The sequence below is a fragment of the Oenanthe melanoleuca genome, chromosome Z (genome assembly GCF_029582105.1).
Source record: "Oenanthe melanoleuca isolate GR-GAL-2019-014 chromosome Z, OMel1.0, whole genome shotgun sequence".
Taxonomy (NCBI): Eukaryota; Metazoa; Chordata; class Aves; order Passeriformes; family Muscicapidae; genus Oenanthe; species Oenanthe melanoleuca.
In genome coordinates this window covers 39,382,476-39,406,187 of record NC_079362.1, presented here as the reverse complement: position 1 = coordinate 39,406,187, position 23,712 = coordinate 39,382,476, and the positions used below count along the sequence as shown (strand labels likewise).

The window sequence follows — 23,712 nt, the reverse complement described above, 5'->3', positions numbered from 1 at the left end:
CTGGCCACTTCTCCTGCTTGTACATCCACACACATGGACACCAAAACAGCTCACACTTTGATTGGAAGTTGCTCTCCCCCTCTCTCAGCAGTGCTGCAATCCATGTTAAATCAGCTCATTCCTCCTTCTCAGTAAAACTAGACAGGCCCCTGCTTTGAATACACTGGACCACACAAGGGAGAGGGGAAAAATATCTTTCCCTCAACCCTTTCTGTCCTTCGTCATTTGGAAGCCTGTGTTCCAATAACAAATGGTGATTTAAAAAAAAAAAAAAAAAAAAAAAAGAAAAAGAAAAAAAAAAAAAAAAAGACAAGCCTTCCCTTCGTCCCTTTTTGGAGCGACAGCTCTGAGCCTTGGTCAGGGGAGCCCATGAATCGGGCTTGCAAAGGGCCCGGGAGGGGTCCCTATAAATCTTCCCCACACAGAGGTGGCTGTCTGTCTGCTCCTGGGCTGCTGCTCATTGTGACTAAAGTTTAACTGCTTTACTTTCACTCGGGGGGAGGCAGGGAGGCAAGCCACATAAACCTGAAGTTTATGGATATTGCCTTATTTCCTTGTCATTTTCAAAAGACATTCATTTGCTTCTTAATTGTTCCCTTTAGAAAAGTAAAAATCACAATTTTTTTCTACTTACTTTATGACTTAACTTTCTTTATTTCTGGGTCTTCATCTTGCTACCTATGGTATTGAAACTGCATTAAGTAATCTGACATTTGTGAGAATCTGAACAGTCATTTCCTTTGGCTGCTTATCCTAAAAAGACTAAAACAATCAGTATAAAAATAAAAAAAAAATAAATACAAAAGTGATAATGAATAAATCCTGTGTGGCTGTGCGTATAATTGCACACATGCTTACATGCAGTTACACAGACACAGAAACAGACACACACTTGATATCTTGGAGAAATGCCAGCTGTAATTGCCACAAAGTAAACATGGCTTAGTTTTCTCACTGATGCTTTTACCCATCATATTCTGCCTGTCTGCTCATGACTAGTTTCTCGATCCTATTTCATGGGTCACAGAGCAATATACCAACTTATTTAAGAGCAGTACATACATACTTTTTGGATATAGTTAAAGTATGATGTCACCAAAATTACAATAATATAAAGTATTAGTAAACATCGTCAATGCATGTGAATTCTTATAATTGCAGGAATGCATCAATCAGCTGAAAAATGTAATTTTTATTGCCACAAATTACCCTCCCATGTAATTTGAATCTGAAAGCATAACCACTGCTGGTTCTGAAAAATTATACCAGAATAATGGAATTTTATTTTTATCTTTCATGCACAGCAAATTATTCGTGGTCTTTCCACATTTATCTTAAGGAGAAAGTTGTCTGAAGACTAAATCCAAGTCTAAGTATTATGAAAGTGAAGCAAAGATATATTGGCATAGAAATCTCACTCTATCCATTTGCAAATAATGTTACAGGTAGACAGTGAATTGCTTCATTCAGAGTTCTTACGAAATTTAACCAGTTTTCAAAATAATTTGATTGAAAAGGAAAAATTAGATTTGCAAGATAAAGACTGACTGTGCTGGGGATGTGCATATTTCACTGTATGAGAAAGAAGGGGGGAGAAATATGTTTCTCTATTCTTAGACATTTGTTTGTTTGCAGTACTGTTTGTGAGCAAACATGTAAAGTTGGGCAGCCTGTTTGCTCCCTGCATGTGTGTTCATGGGTGGGTGAGGGGAGTTTGAGAATTCCTAATCCTGCAGCTCTCAGGACCTGGAGAGTTGTACCTCATCTGGGGTAACTGGATTAAAAATCTTTTCTCATTTCAAAGGTTTGATCTCAACAAGGGTTTGATGTGATGAAATCAAAGTGGCAGCTTGGATTTGAAAACTATTTGGATTTGAACTTCCTGAAGTCTAGATCTGAGAGAATGGTTGCAGTGGATATGAATGTGTGGTAACTGCACTAATGCCTGTATAAAGAAGAAAGTTATGCATGAGGAAATAAAAAAAAAAAATCTCATTTCTAAAATGGTACTTACTCCAGTGAGAATAACCTTATAGTAAAATAACTTTTGTCCACTAATAATAAGTGGCTCTGATTTTACCACATCCTCTTATTGACAATAGTAAGAGATTTTGTCTTAACAGAGGTGAAGCTAGATAACAACAGCTACAAAAATTATTTATTATGTGGTAATTACTACTATTATTTTGTTGTCCTTGACACTTCCTAAGTGTTACAGGACCCCAAAGACATTAGAGCAGTTCATTGACCTATCTGCTCCAAATTATTTTGAGCAAGTCACTTTCCCTCTTTCTGATCTTCCAATCCTCACCTGCACACTGGGGACAATAGTAACATACCTATTTCACAAAGCCATTCTGAGAAAAGTGTGCTACAAAGCTTCAAGGCATTTACACACTTTGCAGTGAAGCCTGCCAGTAGTTCCTGCATTTTTGAAATCAAATACAAATAAATTTCTCCGTAAAAACAAATACTAATCTTGGCTCCAGGTGAAGGAGCCAAGGTTCTAACATGCAGTTAGAAAAACAAGCTTAAAGAGAGGGTTAATAAACTAAGTTATACATTTATAAGAAAGTATATAAAATTGCATACAATCCCTTATGAGGTAGGCACTCAGAATGAAAACACTCTAAATGTACAAAGGGACAAAATAATTCAGCCTTGAAAGGTTACAGTAAAGACAAACATGGCAATCAATGTTCCTTCTTTAGTAATCACCATACACTGTCTATGTGGGATATATTATCCATGTGTCCTATTACTGCCTAAAACTGACTACAGTTTTCAAATTACACAAGATAATAACATTTATACAAAAGAAATTATGTTCATTTTTTGTTACATGGGAAGGTAAAGCATCCTCAGATTCTCCCTTCTCATAGACCCTTTCTGTTAAAACTTGACAAAAAGCTCATGCAGTATAAAGAATTGAATAGAAGATATCTCTGAAGCATGAAAGAAATTGGTGTAGGTTTATAAGACTGTAAAAACTTACCAGAAAAGCTCACTACATAAAAGAATGAAATAAATCAACAGCTCTTCCCTGATGACACTCTGGGGTCATCTACCAAAAGACTGAAACTCACCTTTTCAAGCAATAACTCTTTCCCACAAACTGGTGGCAGCCTATGGAACCATGGACCACATATACAAGTTTATTAGAAAACCCAGCACCCTTCATTCTAACTACAGATTCACTCTTATCTTTTATTGCTAAGATAATTATAACAGCATAGAATATGTATATGAGTGTCTATATATGTAAAAATACATACAAGAAGAGAATGAAAAAAGGATGTCTTCTGTGTAGTTCTCTGAAAGAAAGAGAGAGAAAATTACAGACAAGGGATATCACTCTTACTTACACTCAGCTTGTACTGTTAACAAAATCTCAAATAATTTAGAAATATTTATTGACATGACTGACATTCAGACTTGTGTTTAAAATATATCAACTATTAAACTTGACTTCAAAAGAAAAAGGTAAAACAGCATACAAAAAATAGTAGTGCAATATAACTAGTACCCATCTATAAACAGAATTCAATGTAACAGAACCTGTGCAAGGCAATATGGCAAAGGGTTGAGAAATATGCTGTGGCATTATTGTATCAGTATTTAAGTGTTTAAGTATTATGCATTTAAGTTCTACAGTTCTGCTTTCAGCTGTTTCTCCTTATGTAAACATTTTTTTGGTCAAGTCTTGAGTTTTTCCAGAGTGTCTCTGAATAGTCTAGTCCTGCCCTCTAAGACTCACTGTCCCAGGTTTGGGAACGGGGTTAATTTTCCTCATAGTATCTGATATGGTGCTGTGTTTGGAATCATGACCAAACCAGTTTTGACCATCCACTGTTCAGTGTAGTTCTGCCAGTGTCAAGACTTTCTCTGTTTCTCAAACTGCCCCTCTGTGGAAGTAGTCTGGGGGTGGACAGGGGACAGTAAGGTGACACAGCTCAACAGCTGACCCAGGTGACCAGGGGGTATCCCATGAGATATGACATCATGCTCAGCAATAAAAACTGAATAAAAGGAGGAGAAAGCAACTGACACTCATGGTTATGGTGCTTGTCTTTCCAAACATATATGATGCAAGATGAAGGCCAGCTGTTCTGGAGGGGGCTGAATGCCTGCCTGCTGATAGGACTTAGGAAATAAAGTCCTTCTTTTGCTTTACCTAGAACTGTTAACTTGTCCTTATCTCAAACCATGAATTTTCTCACTTTTGCCATCTGATTCTCCTCCTCATCACTGGTGGTGAGGGAGCAAAGGGCTGTTTGCAGCTCAGTGCTTACAGGGTTAAACCAAAAAGCTAGTCCAGACCAGACACATCTTGTTAGATGTTCTTACAAATTGTCAGTGAGTGAACATTTATTTCAGAGTAGGTACTCATTTAATTCTAAATACAGGAAATAACTTATTCCCTTCTTCCTTTAAACAATGTTTTTAAGTTATTGAAAATTCTTACTACTTCACTTCACTAGTCCCCTGCTCTTCCCTTATCTTTTTCACTCCTTCTGCTGCCCTTGTCCTCTTCTCTCAACAGTTTTCACAGTGAGTTCCTCTTGGTTTGGTTTCTAAAGTTTCATCTACTCTTTATAGCATTTTGAAAATAATGGTCAAATGCTCTCCCTGAAACCGCTTCATCCAACTTTGTTACGTTTTAATAGGATTAATCTATAGACATACAAAAATCTAATTTATTTAACTACTGTTTCAAACAGTATTTCCCTATTCTGGCTCGTTTTCTTGTCCCTTATTTACTGATACACAAAAAAAATACTGTTTTTACACGACCTTTTAAAGGAAGAGTTTGTAATTAAGGAAAGTAAAAATGGAAAAATGCTTTTTAGCATTCTTATCATCGAACCTCAAAATCTGTTTTAGACAACTGGAAAAAGAAGATTTTCCTCTTGTGTTTCTAGTTGTTCTTGGGGGAGACAAAGCAGGATAGTGAAAAATCTCAGGTAAAATTGTAATTCATAAGCCACTGAGATCTGGGGTTGAGTTTCTAAGAGGCAACTGGTAAATTGCAACTGTGAACATTTGTTTTTTTGAGAATTAAACTCAAGTTAATTATTATCTCAATATTGTATAACACTATTGTCTCTGCTGTCAGTGTTAACTTTGCTGTCCCCATCCCCATGTTGAAAAGCTTTTTCACAATTACCTGTAAAAACAAATATCCTAATTTCAAAAAGCTTTATTCACCATAAATATGATATCAGTAGGCTAGATCAGGAGTTCTAGACCTGAGTAATTTGGTATAAAAGGCATTTCTGGTTTGATAGGAAATGCCTTTTGAATATCACTGCTCTCATGTCACAAGCCACTGCCTTAATGAGCCTAAAAATAACACTAATTTCATGATAATAGGATGAGTCCTGGGAATGGCCTGCATTCTTTAAACTCTTCTTATGGTGGGTAGTAACAAGGAGAAGAAACAGAAAACACAAGAATCTTTCAGCAGAATGCCAGGATGCTGAACCAGAGGAAAAAACTCCACAAAATTCTAGTTTTTGTATTTAAGTAGGAAGAACAGGAGTCTAAAAGGAGAGGTTAGCAAGAAAATCTGGATATCTTATGGTTCAGTGCATTGTCAGATTTCTAATTGGAGAACATAAAAAAACTTCTTAAAAAATGAAAGGTAAAAGATCCAAGTAGAATTTGTCCTTAGCAACTAGTAGGGCACAACACTTCTTTCTTTTCTAATCTGTGCCATGCTCATTGAGTGGACTAAGGTAAGACTACCAAGGCAGCAGAAAGCTTGGTCTATAATGGTTAAAAATAATGGAAATGAGTATAAACTGGAAATTGTGTGGTGCAATCCTTCCCTAATAAATCTTCCCATTACTAGGCATCAAAAGCATCACAAAAATCACTGAGTTTAAATTTCCATGTCTGTATAGGTCACAGCATGTTATCAATCTTTTAACGGCATCAGAAGGAAAGACCAAAGGGCCTGCTCTATCATGCAATGAACTTTGACAGAAATGTAAAATCTAATCCTCATGCACTCCTTACATTCCTGTCCTCAACTGGACTCATCCACTGCAAATTCAACTGGCACATCCAAGTCACTGCATTAGTGGCACTAGTAGCCACTTTTGGCCATTCATTTTCAGATATCCCAAGCTAAAAACATCTGTCACGATTAATTCTCTGAATCATTAGGTTCAAATCCATCTCCATATTCTTGAACTTAGAAGCCATTAAAAGAAGAAGGAGTTCGCCACCACGTTATAATAAACTCTATGTCGTACATAAAAGAGCAGAAAGAATTATCAAAGTGATGGAATGGTTCCATGGAAAAAGAAAGCCTGAAAAGTGGAAAAGTGCTATAAAATCACTATGGAGCAAGGGAAAGGTCAGGTGGTAAAGTCCTGCCAGAGAAGAGGGGAACCCCTCAAACTTGTGCAGTTAAGTAGTGGAAATCCTTCCTGCAGGCTGTCAAGGATGTGAATAGTGCAGGTGTGACATGGCTAACTGAAGGCAGAAAAAGCCCCTGTACTTCCAGAGAAATAGAACCCTTAGTACTCTAACTCCCACGTCATTTCTTCATCTGACATATATGTGAAAGAAAAACTGTAAGCTGCAAATGAGCATCATCCCATTGAAATCTCAGAATAAAACCTCATTGCTGAAGAAAGACACGTATTTCTGTGAAAATGTGGGCATATAGCTGTCTGTTAAGTCCTCCTGCCCATGTCAAAAAACAGACATGCAGTGAAATCATGACAGTCTGGACTCAAACCACATGGTCTGGTTTTATATGAGTTTTCTGGCCTTGGCCTGGCTGGAAAGAGCTCTTGCCATCCATAAAGGATAACCACCTAGCAAGTACTTGTTAATGTGTAAAACTGAGGCAGCACGTAACATGCACTGCTCTAGTCTCAGAAGGAGAGGTTGTGTACTCAAGTCAGCATTGGGGATGCTTAGCCTGGGGGCCTTCTAGGAGGATGGGACAGGGATGGGGAAAAAAGCTTCCACTACCAATGGAATACACACCCAAAGTACCATCTGCTTCTAAGCATCTTCTCCATCATCTGTCTTTGTGTGGTGCCAGCCTCAGCAGCTTGCTTTCCTAACTCTCCATGATGCTCTTCCTGCCTCAGGAATAGTGGTGCCATAGAGGGAATGGCAGCAAATATACAAGTGATTTTTTTAACATAGTAGAAAAAAAAGTCAAGACAATCCTGTAAATTTTTAATACCACTTCAAAACAGAGAAACCAAGAGTGACACAGAGATTCAATCTTATACTTTAAATGCAGTCAGCCTGAGCCTTCACTGGGGATTAGCAAAAATACTTGATTATCATATCTGTTAATAAACATAAATGCTAATGTTCTGTAATGAGCAACAATTCATGTCTCTATACCTTGGCTATATCCTGACAAGAAAAATTATTTTGCAGGGGGTAGAGAGTTATATCAAGATAAAGTCATATAACACTTAGCAAAACAAGTATTAATCCTTCAGCTGTGTTTTATAATACACTATATCCCACACATACGTCAATTTTATTTACATATAGGATAGCCAAACATTTTAAGACAACCCATGTATGGGCAAAGCAGTATAGATATTATTAAATCAATATACACCTCTATCTCATTTATCACTATTAAATGCATGGGTACATTTTGTATTAAAATGTCTGCATCTGTATTTGAATGCATAATTAACCCCAAGCTTGCTTTAGTCTCCACATGTTGTTTTTCAAAAGTGCAGGTTTTAATGGCAATACTTTCTTTAAAATATCTGGGAAAATAGTTGTGGAGTCAGTTCCTACAGAGATTATAGAAGTCTGTCTGAGGGATAAAATTTTGCTTAAAGTCTCTTCAGTTCTGCCTCTTATTTAGTAGTCACAGTTATGCCAAATGTCTTACTCTTTTTTCATCAGGGAGCAGATAATAACTCAAATGCCTCAGCCAAAACAAACTCTTTGAAAAGATCTTATGAAATCATTTCTCTTTGCAAATCCATAAAAATCACCTCGGACTCCTTATCAATAGAAAGGCTTAAAGAGGGTGCAGAAGTCGTTGAATTATGATGTGCTTGTTTTAATGAAATTCCACTCCTGCTGGGATGTTCCCTGCAGATTTTCCATATTTCAGCATGGGAAAGGTTTGATGCTTTCCTGCCGGTGCCAAGAGTTAATTGAAAACATTTCAGGATAAATTCAGCTTGGGGGCCAACGCTCCCATTCCTTCATTATTCTTAACAATAATAGAGGAGTAATACAATTATTAATAGGCATGTTGTATCCTCTTAAAGTGGCAGTGTGTTTCTGAAACCGTGTCTTTCACATTCTTTTTCTTAAGCAAATCTGAAACAAATAGAAGAATAGAAATCTCAGGAGAAAAGCAAGCCTGGCTGGTATATATATACAATTCATCACTTTTCCTTCACAGTGAGTATTTAGCTATTGTTAAATATAGGTAGTTACTTAAAATTAAAAAAAAAAAAAAAAAAAAAAAAAAAAAAGCCTAATAAGAAATCACTTATCTAGACCAGAGTTTCCTAAAGGTCTTCATGTTTAAAGTCTTATCCCTGTGGGATATTAAATGGTTTTCTTTGAAGATATGAATGCCCTCAGAGTTATTTAAGGAAACTCAGAAAAGAGAAATTTTTAATAAAAATGCCATTGTTTTAAAGATTAAATTGGTTTTGAAGTGACATGTTGGTCTTAGGATTTATGTCTTCAGTTTAATGAATCTAAAATAATGGATTTTTTTATGACAGAAGACACTGGATTGTGTTGCTGGCCTAGGGCTACTTATATGTTATCTTCCATAGTAAACAATTTATACTAGAATCTTGCAGAAAATACTTTAATTTAGATATTTTCCCCCCGACTTTGACTCTTGATACATTCATACTAATTTTGTCAGTATTTATGCACTACTGATAACTAAATATTGAAACTCATAAAATATATAAACAGTTAGGGGAATATTTCCAAAATAATGTTTTCACTTAGCTTATTTTCATCACACATTTTTATCTCTTCTCTGCACTACTCCTCCCAAAACAGACAACATAAAATATTAAGCAGCTCTAATTGTTTGTAGAACTATTTGCCATAAAGCTTGCTGACTAAAGAATCACAAAACCAGTCCAAGCAAATGGAAATTACAAGTTTCCTGCAGACTACAAGGAGTCAAGGACATATTTGTACCTTTTCAAAAGGCTGTACCTCATTTACTACAATTATTCCCTTTTTAAAAGAGAAGTTCTGCTGGTAAAAGTCTTTGATGGGGTCCCTGCCTTTTCTGGCAGCAAACATGATATTTAGAACTGCCCCAGTGCAGAAGATCCTCCAGACAGAAAGGAGGTAATTTAACCAGCTTTTTGCACCCTTCTTAATCTTCTCACCCAGAAGGACAGCAAGAGTAAAAGAGATTCGGGGTTCAAATATTTTCCAAACAGCAGTACACTACTGATGTAGCATTAGGGAAGACACCTCAGTGGCAGGTGTATTTTAAAGCATTCCTATACCCCAGGCTGAGGGCAGGACCTGAGTAGAAATCAGGGCAGGGTTGGGAACAGTTTCTGCCCCAGTTACCTCTACTGCAAAATAGGAACATCTACTGAGTCAGAGCTAACAATGTGCAACCATCTCCCTTGATTAGCACAGTAGAGTATTAAGACAATGCTGGGCTTAAAATCCGGACTGAGAGAGCATCACCACACAATGTTTTCACTAGTTCTTTTAAGTAACAAATTTTCCCTATAACATTAATTGAGAAAATAAAATTTGTTCCCATGAATATCATAAGGGAAGACTTCAACTAGGACAGAATGTTCCTTAATGCAGAGGAAGTGCTTGGTTGCTACAGCTTTTTTCCTTCTTACTGCACACAAACGTGAGAAAACCAGACAGGGTTCTGACTGAAGTGCTCCCAATGAGATCTGAAAAGAGTCAAAATTACTTCTGAAAATAATGAGAGGGACTATATTCAGGCTCTACATGCAGTCAGTATGTTCTAAGATTTAGCCTAATATTGCCAAAAACTGAAGCACTCAAGGTTTTAGCAGCCCAAAAGTGAAAATATTTCACAGTTTCTCAAATTTCATACATCATTCTTATCCACTCCTTTTATAAATATATCCTCCCCATGCTAGCAATACCTTTAGCATAATAACATGTTCTTCAGCACATCCAGGCACTCAGCTTTGCTCATTTCAATAGGTTTTAGCTCACTTAGTAGGTTTTAACCAACTTTTAGCTACCCAGTCCAAATCCAAGTGTTAGCTGCCTGTTGATTTGCATAAGCCTCATCTAAGTAACTGAGTAATCTTTCTTTCTAAGTATAGAAAGCCATAGGCTAAATTCTGACAACAGTTACACTACTGAAAACTCAAACTACCTCTAACAGGAGCCATTGATTTGATGTGAGAATTGCAAGCACAGAGAGCTCTCAGGGCCTTGTGCATGCAGGCTCAGAGATAAGAGATGGACACAATGTTTGACCTAAGACCTAAGAGGAGGCTTGGAGCATTAGGACACTGAAGTGAAACAAACATGAAACAAGAATATAAGTTTGTAGTTCAAGTAGAAGTATGTTTAAGCAAACAGATCTGCATTATGTAAGTAAAGCAATATGTAAAGTAAGATACTAAAATATTTTAAAGTTTAGCAATAGAACCTATTATAAAGTTAGCTGGAAGCTTAAGACGTATCACTGTAAGTCTGTGAAATGTTCCACAATTTAGAACCATGCAAACAAGACTTTGCAAGAGAGAAAGGTAAGATGTTTTGGACAATTTGGAACAAATGCTCTTTGTATAAAATCCATACTCTTGTATTGAATTTTCTTCCATGGCCTCAATTCCTGATATGGACAGACAAAGACATCTATTTACACTTGACTTTGCCAGGTCCTATAGACTAATTTGCAAACATGTGGTATACACCTGAATACCTCAATATGAAAAATAAGGTAGCCATAAGAGTTTCTGTGGACTACTCCTTTACTTCCTTCTACAAGATATTTTGACATGACATCAAAAATGTTTGAATGGATTAAGAAGGACAGTGTAACTCCTGAAAAAAGAGAACATGAAAATCATCACTATTGAGTGTATTGGGAATACCTATAGCATCATAGAATAGTTTGCGTTGGAAGGAACCTTAAAGATCATCTAGTTCCAGCATCCCTGCTATGGGCAGGGAACTTTTCACTAGACCATAATGCTCAAAGCCTCATCAAGGTCTTGAATGACTCCAAAGTTGGGGAGTCCACAATCTCTTTAGACAATGTGTCCCAGTGTCTCACTACCCTTAAAGAATTTCTTCCTAATAGCTAATATAAACTTACCACCCTACAGCTTACAGCTGTTCCTTGTTGTCCTATCATGACATGCCCTTGTGAAAAGTCCCCCTCCATCTCTCTAGTAACTTCCCTTCAGGTACTGAAAGACTGCTAAAATGTCTTCTCAAGGCCTGCTCTTCTCCAGGCTGAACAAACTGGACTCTCAGCCTGTCTTCATAGAAGAGGTGCTTCAGCCCTCTAACCAGCTTAGTGGCCTTCTCTGGACTCCTTCAAACAGGTCAACATCTTTCTTGTGCTTGGGATCCCCAGCTGGATGCAGTACCCCAGGCAGAGTGCTCCAGGGAGGGTCTCAGCATAGCAGAGTAGAGGGGCAGAGACACCTTTCCTGACCTGCTGCTCATCCTCTTCTGATGCAGCTCAGGACATGGTTGGCTTTCTGGGCTATAACTGCACACAGCTAGGTCACACTGAGCTTTTCATTCACCAGCACCCCAAAGTCTTCCTCCCCTGGGCTGCTCTCAATCCATTCCTCCTACAGCCTATATTTGTACTTGGGATTGCTCCGACCTATGTGCAGAACCTTGCACTTGGCCCCATGAGGTTTGCATGGGCCCACCTCCCAACTCTGCCAAGGTCCCTCTGGATTATGTCCTTTCCCCTTGTAGACTGCACCACTCAGCTTGGTGTCAGCAAACTTGCTGAGAGAGCACTCGATCCCACTGTCTGTGTCACTGACAGAGATGTGGAACAGTGCCAGCCCAATAAAACCCTGGGGTCACCACTGGTCACTGCCCTCCACTTGGACTGAGCCAATGACCCCAGTTATTTGAATGCAACCATTCAGCCAGTTGTTTAACCACTAAGTACTCTATCCATCAAACCAATATCTCTCCAGTTTAGAAACAAGGATGTTGTAAGGGACAGTGTCCTATCCTTTCCACAAGTCCAGGTACATAACATCTGTTGCCCTTCCCTGTCCACCACTGCATCTACAATATAACCCCATAGTAGAAGGCCACCAAGTTAGTCAGGCATGATTTGCCCTTAGTGCAGTCATGTTGGTTCTCAGCAATCACCTGATTATTTTCTGTGTCTCTTAGTATGGTTTCTCTTGGCACAGGAGGAAACTCCATGGTCTTGCCAGGCACTGAGGTGAGACTGACTGACCTTTATTTCCCTGGGTCTTCCTTATTTCCCTTTTTAAAAATAGGGCTTATATCTCTCCTTTTCCAGTCAGTGGAACTTCACCAGACTGACATGATTTCTCAACTATAATGGGCAGTAGCTTAGCCACTTTGTCAGCCACTCCCCTCAGGACCCTCTGATGCATCTTGGACCCATGGACTTGTGGACCTTCAGGTTCCTCAGGTGTTCTTGAGCCTGATCTTCTCCTGCAGAAGGCAGGTTTTCATTTTCTCAACCCCTGCTCTCCCCTTCTGCATCTCAGGGAGTTTGACTGGAGCACTTCCTGGTGAAGACTGAGGCTAAAAAGTCACCAAGTGCATCAGTCTTCTCCATGTCCTGCATAACCAGGTCTTCCAAATCCCTCCTGAAAGGACCCACATTTTACCTGGTCATTCCTGTTTTTGCTGATGTACCTAAGGAAGCTTTTTCTGTTACCCTTGATGTCCCAGGCCAGATTTACAGAGCTTTAGCTTTCCTAACTATCTTCCTGGCTGTTGGGACAATTTATTTGCTCCCAGCCTACCTTTCCCTGTTCGCATGCTCTATAATCTACCTGTTTGTGTTTTGAATTTCTCCAGTGGCTCCTTGTTCATCCATGCAGGCCTCCTGGCATCCTTCCCTGATTTCCTCTTTGTAGGGATGCATTATGTCAGAATGGAGTACTTCTTCAGCTACTATCACTGCTTGAACTAGAAATCATTGCTAGTGGATGACTGGAAACTTGTAGTGTATTTACTCTGTGTAAACCACCTAACTTCCTTTATTTTTTTAACAATTAAAACTACTGGAAGCCAGATATACACTCTCATATACTCTATAAAGTAGTAGGTGGATGCATTATTTTCGTATGACATTATAAACAGAGGTATCTTGCTTTTGCATTACTAGAGAACATCTAGCAGGCTATGTTTATTTACATGAAAATGTGTTTTTTGACTACACAGAGTCCTGCAATCTCTCAGATAGCTAAAAATACAAACTGTGTCTGCATTGTCTATATTTGGATGTAGACATACTTATAAGGGAGAAGGTTTAGTTGCATTTTATTTCTATTGTTTCAAGGCAGCCAGATACTGTGGCCAAGAACATGTTTATAAACAAGTTTTTCTCTCTTGCAAAGGAAAGAGACATCTCTTCTGCACTCCCAGTTTCCTTCAAATTTTTTCTAGTCTTGTCTTTCCCTTTCCAATCAAACTGTCTATTTTCCAATTCATAACTGTTACTCTTAGATGGACACTTTCCTTTTCCTCACTGTATTTCTTTATATTTCACTATGTCCCTTGTGTTATACTTCCTTGCTTTCTCTTGTCTTCAAGTCCTGGACTATTTTCTATATTTTGGCCTCCACTTTTCCCCTAAGCTTCTCCTTTGACTCTTTTTGAACTTTTCCATCCTCTCATGTGTAACAGTACACAGGGCATGTGAAGAAGTTACCTTCTCTCCTCAATTGCCATGCATCACCACCTCCACTGAAATATGCCATATGTGTACTTGAGCCTGACCTCATTCTACATCTACCTAAGGAGCCTCTTGGATTCCTCATCATCAGGTCAACATTACAATCACAATATAATAGAAATGTATTTAATGGGACCTCCAGAGATCATCTACTTCCAACTTTTTCCAGAAGCTGTATTCCAGCCAAGACTGGAAATCAGCTGTATCTCCGGCTATCCAAGTCTTGGAAATCTCAGACTATGGAGGTGATAGGTTTTCTTTGGGAATCTCGTCTCAGTCCTGCACTACCTCCTTCACCTCCTGGCAAAGTTCTTCCTAATGCTCAGTCTGAGCCTACTGGCCACAGCTGGAGCCTGCAGCACCTTGTCACACCCTCTTCTTACACTGATGAGAGGAGCTGGGCCCTGTAATCTTTACTGAACTTCTCTTCCCATAGGGTGCCCTTAGATTCACTTTTCAGTTGGACTTAAGTTCAACTCCCTCATCTTTCCCTTGTTGGTCACAAACCCTAACCATTCTGGCAGCCTTCTACTAGCCCCTCAAGTTTCTCAACATCCTGAACTTGAGAGAGGAGTGGTCTGAAACCTGGGCACAGTGTTTGAGGTGCACTGCTATGAACACCAAGAACATGGGGATGACAGATTTCTTCTCCACCTTCTGGAGATGGGAAGAAAAATAATTTCCAGAGTTGAATATTCATCTTATTTCCACATGACTCTTACATTCTGGCCGTGCCAACATTACTGCTAGGCAGCTTTCTTTCTGCATTCCCCCATCATTTTCAATCAAGTGTCTCAGCTAACTTCTTTATATTATTTTGGAGCTTCTTTCTCCTTATTAGCAAGTACACAGTAAACTCCCCAAAACTTCTCTACATAGCAGTAATCTCCTCTTCCCTACCCTTTCTTCATCTCAGCCATTCAAAATACTAAATTTGAACGTGGATCTTTCTTTATGCAGACTCTGTATCAAATTAATAATGTATTTTTATGTTTCCTACACATTACACTTCACCAAACAACCATCCTACTCAACCCGAGTCCATTTCCTTACTCTAGGTTCTCCTCTCTCCCCTCCCTGATGTATGCCCAAAATATTGTATTATCACTATTATCTCTGTGTGTTAACAAAAATCTGTCTTTGTGCATATTCACCTTCAACCATAATATCAACTTGGCTCATAATAAATTCATGAAAAAAAGAAACTTTAAAGGAAAGAGGAGCTTGTCAATTACTATTTTGATTTTGAGCACCAAACTCTCATCACTAGCAGTAGCTGCATAAATCATCCCTCTTTATTGTTTTATTTTTATGCCCTTCAGTTACATTTGCACTGGTTGAATTTTGGAGGTAAATATCCAAAATATTAGCTGAAAGCTTCCTCAGAAAGCAAATCTTTCCCACATCCTTCCCTGCAGTTCCTCTTTAAGAGGTGTCAGCATGGCTGAGAGAATGAAGTGGCTCCACATTGTTTGCCTGAACTATTATGTGTTTAACATTTCCATAACAAAAGTGCCACTCGACTTCTCCCCGATTAATGCAGCTCGAGGGCTCTTGTCCTCCTTTAATAAAACATTGTTGAAATCATTTATTTAGAGCCCCTGGTTACTAGTGGGAGAATGACCATCTTTGTGCCAAAATATAGTGTATACAGTCCACTATTTTGTAGTAGATCATTCTGTTATTTAAGAAATTGATTAAATGGATGTCTTAGAAAGTATTTATGCTAATAGCACATTACTTATGTCATTCAGACAGTCAGTGTGAGCCTTTTCAACTGTCTACCACAGCCAATGCCTCAAGTAAAATACAGTAACTTTCAACTTTACTGCTTGCAAATCTGTATCACAGACATGAAATCATTGTTCTTCCCATTTAAAAATGTTGTCTGCACAACTACCTGCTTTTCCTAGGAATGGGTGTGTTACCTTGCAATGGGTGTGTTACCACAAGCAGTGTGGAAGCTCATGAAGTTATTACTGCGGACAGGAACAAAATCAATCGAAGGTCTAATTTTTTTTTTTGTGACATTTGAAGGCTATTCAACTCGGTCACTCAAGAAGCATTTTCCATTACTCAAATGGTGATGAATTTTCATTGCACTACTTCTTACATGTGCACTTTGGCTCTTCTGGAGTACCTCTCAAACTCCAGTGTACTCAAAAGATAAAACAAACCAAAAATCAAGTAGTAGTTTTGCATCACATAGAGATGGAATGTCTTCTCCAACTGTAAAGCTTCCTGATGCCACCTTTGCAGCCCTATCTAAGATAGGCACTGTGGAGGCATGTCTGTAGTGAGAGATCTGGTAGACCAAAAGGTTTTAGGAGGAGTGGAGATTCTAAGTAAAATCCATCATGCTTTCCAATGGGACCATGAAAAGGCTCGGCCAAACCAGAGCTTTGCTTATGGTCATTGTAAGGTTTCGTTTTGCAGCAATTTTAAAGTTATATATGCCTGTCTGTATACATTGGTGTATATTGTTGAAAGTAAACAGAGACCTTATGTTATGTCCATTGTGATTGCATACAAAAGATTTGCTGTGCGCTTGGGTGATCAGTGAAGCTTGAATCTCCCCCTATTTACTGTATGGTCACTGTCAGTTCAATGAACTGCCTCCTTGTTCTCCACCATTGTCCCACACTCCCTTAAACATTTGTCACTGAAGTGCCTCCAAAGACAAATAAACTGTCACCAAGAATTCAAACCTGGTAACTGGGAATGAAAAGGGATCAGAACCTACTGGATTATTTTACATGAAATGATGCAGAGTTCCTTCTCCCCCTGGAAGAGATAGCCTGGACAGGACTTCAGCAGAGAGCACTGCCAGATAGCCAGACAAATGAGAGAACCTCCTTTCCTGTGAAAAATCTCCCTCTGTCAAGAAAGGTGAAGTCTTTCCCCTGCTTAAATGTGTTCTTGCAACATCACTTGACATTTCAAGATTTCCATTTGTCTGAAAATCAAGCAAAAGAAATACGGATTTGATGGACATCAACATCTGCACAGGCTTATTTGGCTGGGACAAATGGCAGCACAAGCAGCCCTTCTTCCTGGAAATTGTGCTGACTCTGGCGAGACAACAAAACCCAGAGCTACCTCCTCATGGAGAGGAGCTCACAGGACAGAATCAGTTCAACTGTATTTATTGCACAATAACTTAAATTAAAACAATCCACTTTTTCTGGAGAAGGAAGCATACAGATGAGTCTTCCCTGCCTAGTGGTGCTTGGTGTTGATTTACTCCAGGCAGATGCTTTCGACAGGAGCCTGTAAAATTAAGTCTTGAGTTTATTGTAGCAGTTAATTATCAGTCCTTTTCTAGTGCTAATGTCTTTACTCCTAAATGAAGAAAAATAAAGGCTTTTAGCTGGGACTTAATTTTTCATCAACAACTAGTTAAATAGTCCTTGTGGGTGCTATCTGCTGACAAACTGAAAGCATGTTTCTGGTCATCTATGCAAGAAGTATTTAAGATCATCCTTACCCTATTGTGAACTCAGCACTTTGTAAAGAAAGCTGACTCTATTTACAAGCCTCACCCAACTACTCTGTCCTCCTCCCGAAGAAACAGTTTCCAGCTTTGTTTTAACAATAAGCCTACTCAACCATTTAGATGACTTGAAAAACAAACTTCAGATCATAGCCGCACACCATAGTCATACACTTGTTTGGTATCACAACTATTTGGGGTTGGCTTATTGTGTGTACTTACAGCACGTGTACTTATGTGCATTTATTGCTGGGCAACATAATCAAATTCACACCCTCAAGAAATAATAAAATAATCTTTCATTGAAATAACTAACCCAGAAGCAGGGATTTCTAATTTTGTTGATTTATACAACAGACAGATGTGGATTTGTGCTCTGTCAAGATCTGGTAAGATGAAAAAGACACTATCTTGCTAATCTGTCGCCCCCTCAGTCAAAGTTTATTTGTGGTAGCTTTTAAACTTCTGACTTGCCTTCCAATTATAGCCTTTAAAACGAAAAACTTTAAATAAACACCATGAATAGAAGATAAATAAACTTTCTTTTTTTTTCCCTTTTTTTTTTTTTTTTTTTTTTTTTTTTTTTTTTTTTTTTTTTGTGAGTGCCTAGCTTGACGCAGTCCAAACTCAAATCCCTAGAGGACTGAGCTCTCTCTTTTGTGTTAATGTTTAAAAGATTTTCCAGTGCCGGAGTTTATTCCTACTGCAAACATTTCTATTTACAAGGTCAAGTGTATCAGCACTCGACACAGCTTAAGAGTGTAATTATTTATCTAAGGGCGTTTGAGTGTAGATCAGCAGCTCTGGCAGCAAACCAGGCTTCAGCGCGATGCAAAGCATCGCCTAAGCACAGTATTACAAGATCTAGTAATTGCTGATCCCTTCAGCGTGTTTACTTTTGCATTCTTCGCTGTGGGAGAAGGCAGGCTGAATAGCAAACTTTGCGTTTTGTTGCAGCTGCCTCGGTGCGTGCGCCCCTGCCCGCGCGAAGCGAAGCCTTGTCCGAAACGCTCGCCGCCGGTGTGTGATGCACCTCTCACTTGTTTGCACGCCCAGGAGCACTGCCACAAGCGCCAGCGAGAGCAGCGTGCGTGCACGAAGGAAGAAGCGGGGAGCACCAGCAATTCTACACGTACATATACAGGAGCAGTGTCCTCGAATTGCTTCACTCTCTTCTGCCACTGTCAAGTTACCATGCCAACGCATTATAAAATCAACCACTCACTTAAAGAAGTACTTTCAAAGCTGTATTTACTTCTTGCATGTAATTATCCATTAAAGTAAGAATAGCAGTAATTTACATCTATGTGAAGTATTACAGGCAGACACAGATTTTTGTTTTTTTTGACTGTTTTTTGGCTTGTTATTCTGTGGTTTGATCCCCGCCTCTCTTCCCCCACCCCCACATCTCGGGTGCTGAGAGTTCAAGTGTCCCTGGAAAACAATTTCACTGCATCCATTATTTAAAGCTCTTTCTTTACTAATTTACACGTTTAGAAAATACAAAAAAGTCATACATATTTAAAAGACAGGCCTTTTTAACGCCTTCTATAAAAAATACAAGGTTTAAGGCAGCTCAGAAATGCGTTTATACAATTCTAAAACGTTCATAAAGTCTCTCCAAATAAGAAAGTTAACTTTCAATCTGTAAAATACACTGTACATTTGATGTTCTAGAGAATACTTCACTTAATCACTGTTGCTGGTATCCCTTTAAACATAAAGTGAAATCTGTACCTTTCCAGAAACGAATAGCAAATGCAGCTACCTGGCAAATAGGATGTGGAATTAAAACTTTTTATTATTTTTTTAAATAAATTATCCCCAAAGCATACAATTTATAAAATTCTATATACAATGAAGAGCGACTGGTAACAAATCCCAGTTTTAAATACTCTTTTTTTTAATATAAGATTTACCAGAGGTCAGCACCCTGATATGACGAGGCAATAAAAATTTTCAGGATATTTGTACATACATGTTCTCGAGTTTAAAAGTGTCTTTCAAAGATGGCAGTGCAGAGCTCTTTTAAAACAAAAGTTGCATTGTTCAGTATAGCCAACAACTCCGAAACAATTTTTTTTTTTAATGTCGCTAGGTTACAGAGGAAGAGACGGCTGCTGGCACGCTTTTGTTATAGGGAATATGTGTGTGCAAGAGGGAGTGCTGTAAACCACCGAATTTATTCAGTCTGCTATTTCCCTAAATTTAATGGCAGATGCGGCGTAAGTCCCTTCCTTTCGGGCACAACTGCATCGGGAAGAGCGAGATGCGGCTAATGATAATCAAGTTGCTGACTAACTAGTACGGCAACGCTTTGGCAGCAAGTTTGGGATGCTCACCTCTTACTAACCTTCATGTCAAAACTCTGAAAGGACCCCCAGTACCAGCATGCCACGACTCCCGGTTCGTCCCGGGGGCGGCTGGCGGCCTCGCCCGCAGTCCCCGCCAGCCGCTCCGCTCGCTAGTACCACGAAGGCAGGGTGGCAGCAATTGCATAGTGCACACTCGAGACCAACACCCGACACACGAGCGGCCCCGCGCTCCGGCCGCCGCTCCAGGGCCGGCTCGCAGGGGGAAGGGGTCGGCGGGGGCTGCGGGCAGCAGCGGAGGCACAGGGGGAGACGCGAGGGGACGGGGCGCCGGGCGATGGGCCGGGACTCCGCGGGCAGAGCGCTTAAAGCCGCTCGGCGCCGAGGGGCCCCGCCGGCCGGATCCCCGGCCGCCGCGGGAGGGCTCGGCTGAGGCCTGCGGCGGCTCGGCGCGGGGGGCCTGGCCCGGCCCGGCCCGGCGAAGGGGATGGGGAGGGAGGCAGGGATGGAGGGAGGCAGCGGTGGGAAGCAGGCAGGGAGGCGTGGGGAAGGGAGGGCCGCTAGAGCCGCGGCAGCAGCGGCACCAAGATGGAGGCGAGCAGCGCCCCGGCCGCCCCGGCGGGCCGGCCGGCGTTATCCGCCTGCACGGGGAAGCCGGGCTCGGCGCCCGCATTGTCCTCCGCGTCGTCCCTCCCCTTCTGGCTCGGCTCCTCCTCGTAGTCCTCGTCGTAGTACTCCTCCAGGCCGCCGTCCGAGCCGCCACTGCTGCCCGCGCCGTTACCGCCCATGTCGGCGCCGAAGCAGAGGCGGGCCATGTTCTCCTTGACCGACTCGCAGATGGGCCGCTCCAGCCCGTCGCAGACGCAGTCGTTGAGCAGCACGGCCTTGGGCACGGCCAGCATGTCCTCGATGACGGCGCGGCACTCGGGCGTGCAGCGCAGCCCGTTGAACAGCTTCCCGCAGTAGGTCATGTAGCGGTTCAGCGCCAGGCTGCAGCGGCTGTCCCAGTCGCAGCGCCGCCGCGCCTCCGTGCAGCCCATGACGCCGGGGCCGCCGGGGCCGGGCCCGCCGGGGCCGCCGCCCGCGGGGCTGCTGGTGCGGGGCAGGCACGGCTCGATGGCGCGCTTGGTGGCGCGGCAGTTCTCGTCCTGCGCGCAGTCGCAGTCCTCCAGCGCCGGGCCCCGCCGGGTGTGGTTGAGCTGGATGAGCGCCGCGATGCAGTGGCTGGGACACCGCCGCCGGGACGAGGCGGCCGCGCCCGCAGCGCCCGCCGGGCCGTCCCCGCCGCCCGCCGCCGCCGGCTGCTGCTGCAGGAGCACCGGGGCGCACGCCTCGGCGTACTGGTTGTACGCGTAGCTGCACTCGGGCTCCCCCTGACACTGCAGCACCGCCTGCCAGCAGATCAGCCGCCGGCCCTGCACCAGCGAGCCCCGCGGCGGCCACACGGCGCCCAGCGCCGCCGCCAGCCACAGCCAGGCGGCCGCCCGCGGCCAGCGCCGGCCGCCGCCGCCTCCGTGCCGAGCGGGAGAGCGGGCCACCATCGCGGACGGGGGTAGTGGCTGCAGCCGCGGGCGAGCTGGGAAGAGGCGCTGGTAGACGAGGAGGAGGAGGAGAAGGAGCTGCCGCCCGTGGAAAAGTTTCCAAAACTCCCGCCGGCCGTGTGCATGAGGTCTCCTCGCATCAATCCATGCGCGCCGGGCCCGAGGCTCTCCAGCCCCCGGGAGCTGAAGTCGGCGGGCCGCGGTACGAAGCGGGCGCCCGGGGGCCTTCCCGGGTCCCCCACCCGCTGCTCCGGGCTCGGCGAGGCGGCGGCGAATCGCCCGGAGAGGTGCGGGGAGTCAGTGCAAACAGGGGCTCGGACGACAGCGGATCCGTAGTGCGCTCGGGAAATCGCAGGCTGCGCCGGGAGAGCTCATGGTGCTGTACTGCTCTTCATGCAGTTCCGTCTCTGTCTTTTTTTTTGTGTTTTTTTCCCCACAAAATAAATGCCCAGCTGCTGTTGCTGCCTCCTCGGGAGCTTTTAACTCTCCGCTCGCAGCATCTCTGCACATGCCAGCCACTCCGATCCCGTTCACAGTCCCGGCTCCGCTCGCTCCCTCTCGATATGGATCACGCTTTCGGGTGGCGCGGAGAAGAAATGTCTTTCCCCGCTACCAAGACGAGAGCACGGGGAAAGGAGAAGAGGCAGCCTTCGCGGTCTCTCTCTCTCAGGGCGACTGATGCTGCTTCTGTTGTCAACAAGCCCTGCAAGCTGCTCTGTGGATCCGTCTGTGGATCTTTTTTTCTTTGCAAGGCTTTAAATACAAAAGTGCCCTCCGAGCAGCAGCAACGTGCTCTGATTAGGCTTCATTATGCATGCATGGAAAAGCAAACAAACAAAAAAAATTAGCAACGCTTCTTCTTTTACACAACCCCCCCAGCCTGCGCTTTCTCGCTCTCTTTCTCCCTTTCTCCACTTTTTCTCCCTTCGCTCGGCCCCCTTTCCCTGCCTCGCCACTTGCCATTGGCCCAGCCTGTTGTTGAAACCCCTTTTTTTTTTTTTTTTTTTTCCCTCCTTCTCTTTACGATGTGCTGGAGGGAGGGAAGAGAGAGGGGGGCTGGAGGGCAGCTCACATTCAAAGCTTGAAAGGAAAGGCTTAAGGAGAGTGACAGCCCCCCGAGGAGCCCCTCCTCCCGTTAAGGCGGCGCGGCGGCGGGCGGGCGGCGCTGAGCGGCGGCGGCGCTGCGGGACCGGCCGGGCGGCGGCCGCGGGGTGCTCGGCAGCACCGCGCCGGGCGTGCAGGCATGGCACTGCCCCCGGTCCTGCTCCCTACAGCAAGGGGTGCGGGGGAACCAAGCTCCCTAGCTCGGGTAATGCCTGTACCCAAACTTGCCAGTGATTCAAGTGGGGGCAGATCCGCTATCAGAGCGGTAGAGAGGATTAGGCTCAAAATGGGACCGACTTTGTTCTTACTGAAATAATAACAGAGGTCCTGGTTTCAGTGTGCTAGTACTCTCCGGGAGAGCAAAGCTAACTGCTAGTGCTGTAATGCGACTATGTAAGTACTCCTTTGCTGTACTCTCTATATTACAACTTTCCACTTTCTTCATATCCCACCGATTTTAAAGTCATTCAACTCAGCTTCTCGCCTGAGATTTTCGTGCACGGTTGTAAGACACTGACTTATGAGGGCGCCTGTTGGCAGAAATACAGTAGATCCCAGTGTAGTTCTTTGGTGCTTCATCTGCCAACTAGTAAAAAGTTTTTAAAAATCTGTTAAAGAGTTTTAACTGAAAGCAAAACGCCTTGGTGAAGTCCTGCCTTCTTGTTACACTTTCAGTTTTTAAGGAAGTAGAAACAAAAATAATAAGGCACAAGGAGAGGAGCATAACAAAGTAAGTAGTCGTGCATTTACCCACTGCCTTTCGTTTCAGTGCTACCTTAATTCCAGAGCAACAGCGTCTCCAACCACAAGGGGCATCGGTATCTGCTGCCTGTCAAAACTGGCGCTTTTTTCATCCTGAGACTATCAACTCCATCTGTCACAGAAATTGGGACAAAATCTATTTTCCAGAAACTCGGGGATCTTGGAATTCCATGTGGTGTGGAATCATGTCTGTCTCAAAGTGCGTAGACTGTGGAATGGTGGTGTGGCGTGGCTGGGAGTCAGTATGATTGATGGGTTGAGAAGCATTCTTAAGGGCTTGCCCCATTGTTATCAGTTTTACAAGCTGCTTGTGTTTTTCCTTCAGTATAGTTTTTCCTATTCTTGTGTAAAAGCTGTGTTTTTAAATCTGCAAAAGCTGTGTTTAGAAACCCTGCCTCCATCCAGCTAGTTTAGAGCTGTTTCTTTTAATTCTTGTTGAATAGTGGTATTAAAAATGCCAGTTGCCATTCAGGCAGGTTGTAGTAAATGTACATTGCTGTCTTCACTGGGATCGTTCATGTGTTACTTTGTTGCCCTATTACCGGGTCACACCACTGTTTTTGGTGGAAATCAGCTAGT

The 23,712-nt window shown here is 42.5% G+C and overlaps 1 protein-coding gene across 1 annotated transcript; it reads right to left on the bottom strand.

Annotated features, from left to right (window-relative positions):
- Positions 1-20,195: 20,195 nt before the first annotated feature.
- Positions 20,196-21,290, bottom strand: GAS1 (growth arrest specific 1). The gene has a single exon (XM_056514260.1). The coding sequence runs from the start codon at positions 21,265-21,267 to the stop codon at positions 20,287-20,289; it is 981 nt and encodes a 326-aa protein (XP_056370235.1). The 5' UTR covers positions 21,268-21,290; the 3' UTR covers positions 20,196-20,286.
- Positions 21,291-23,712: the final 2,422 nt, after the last annotated feature.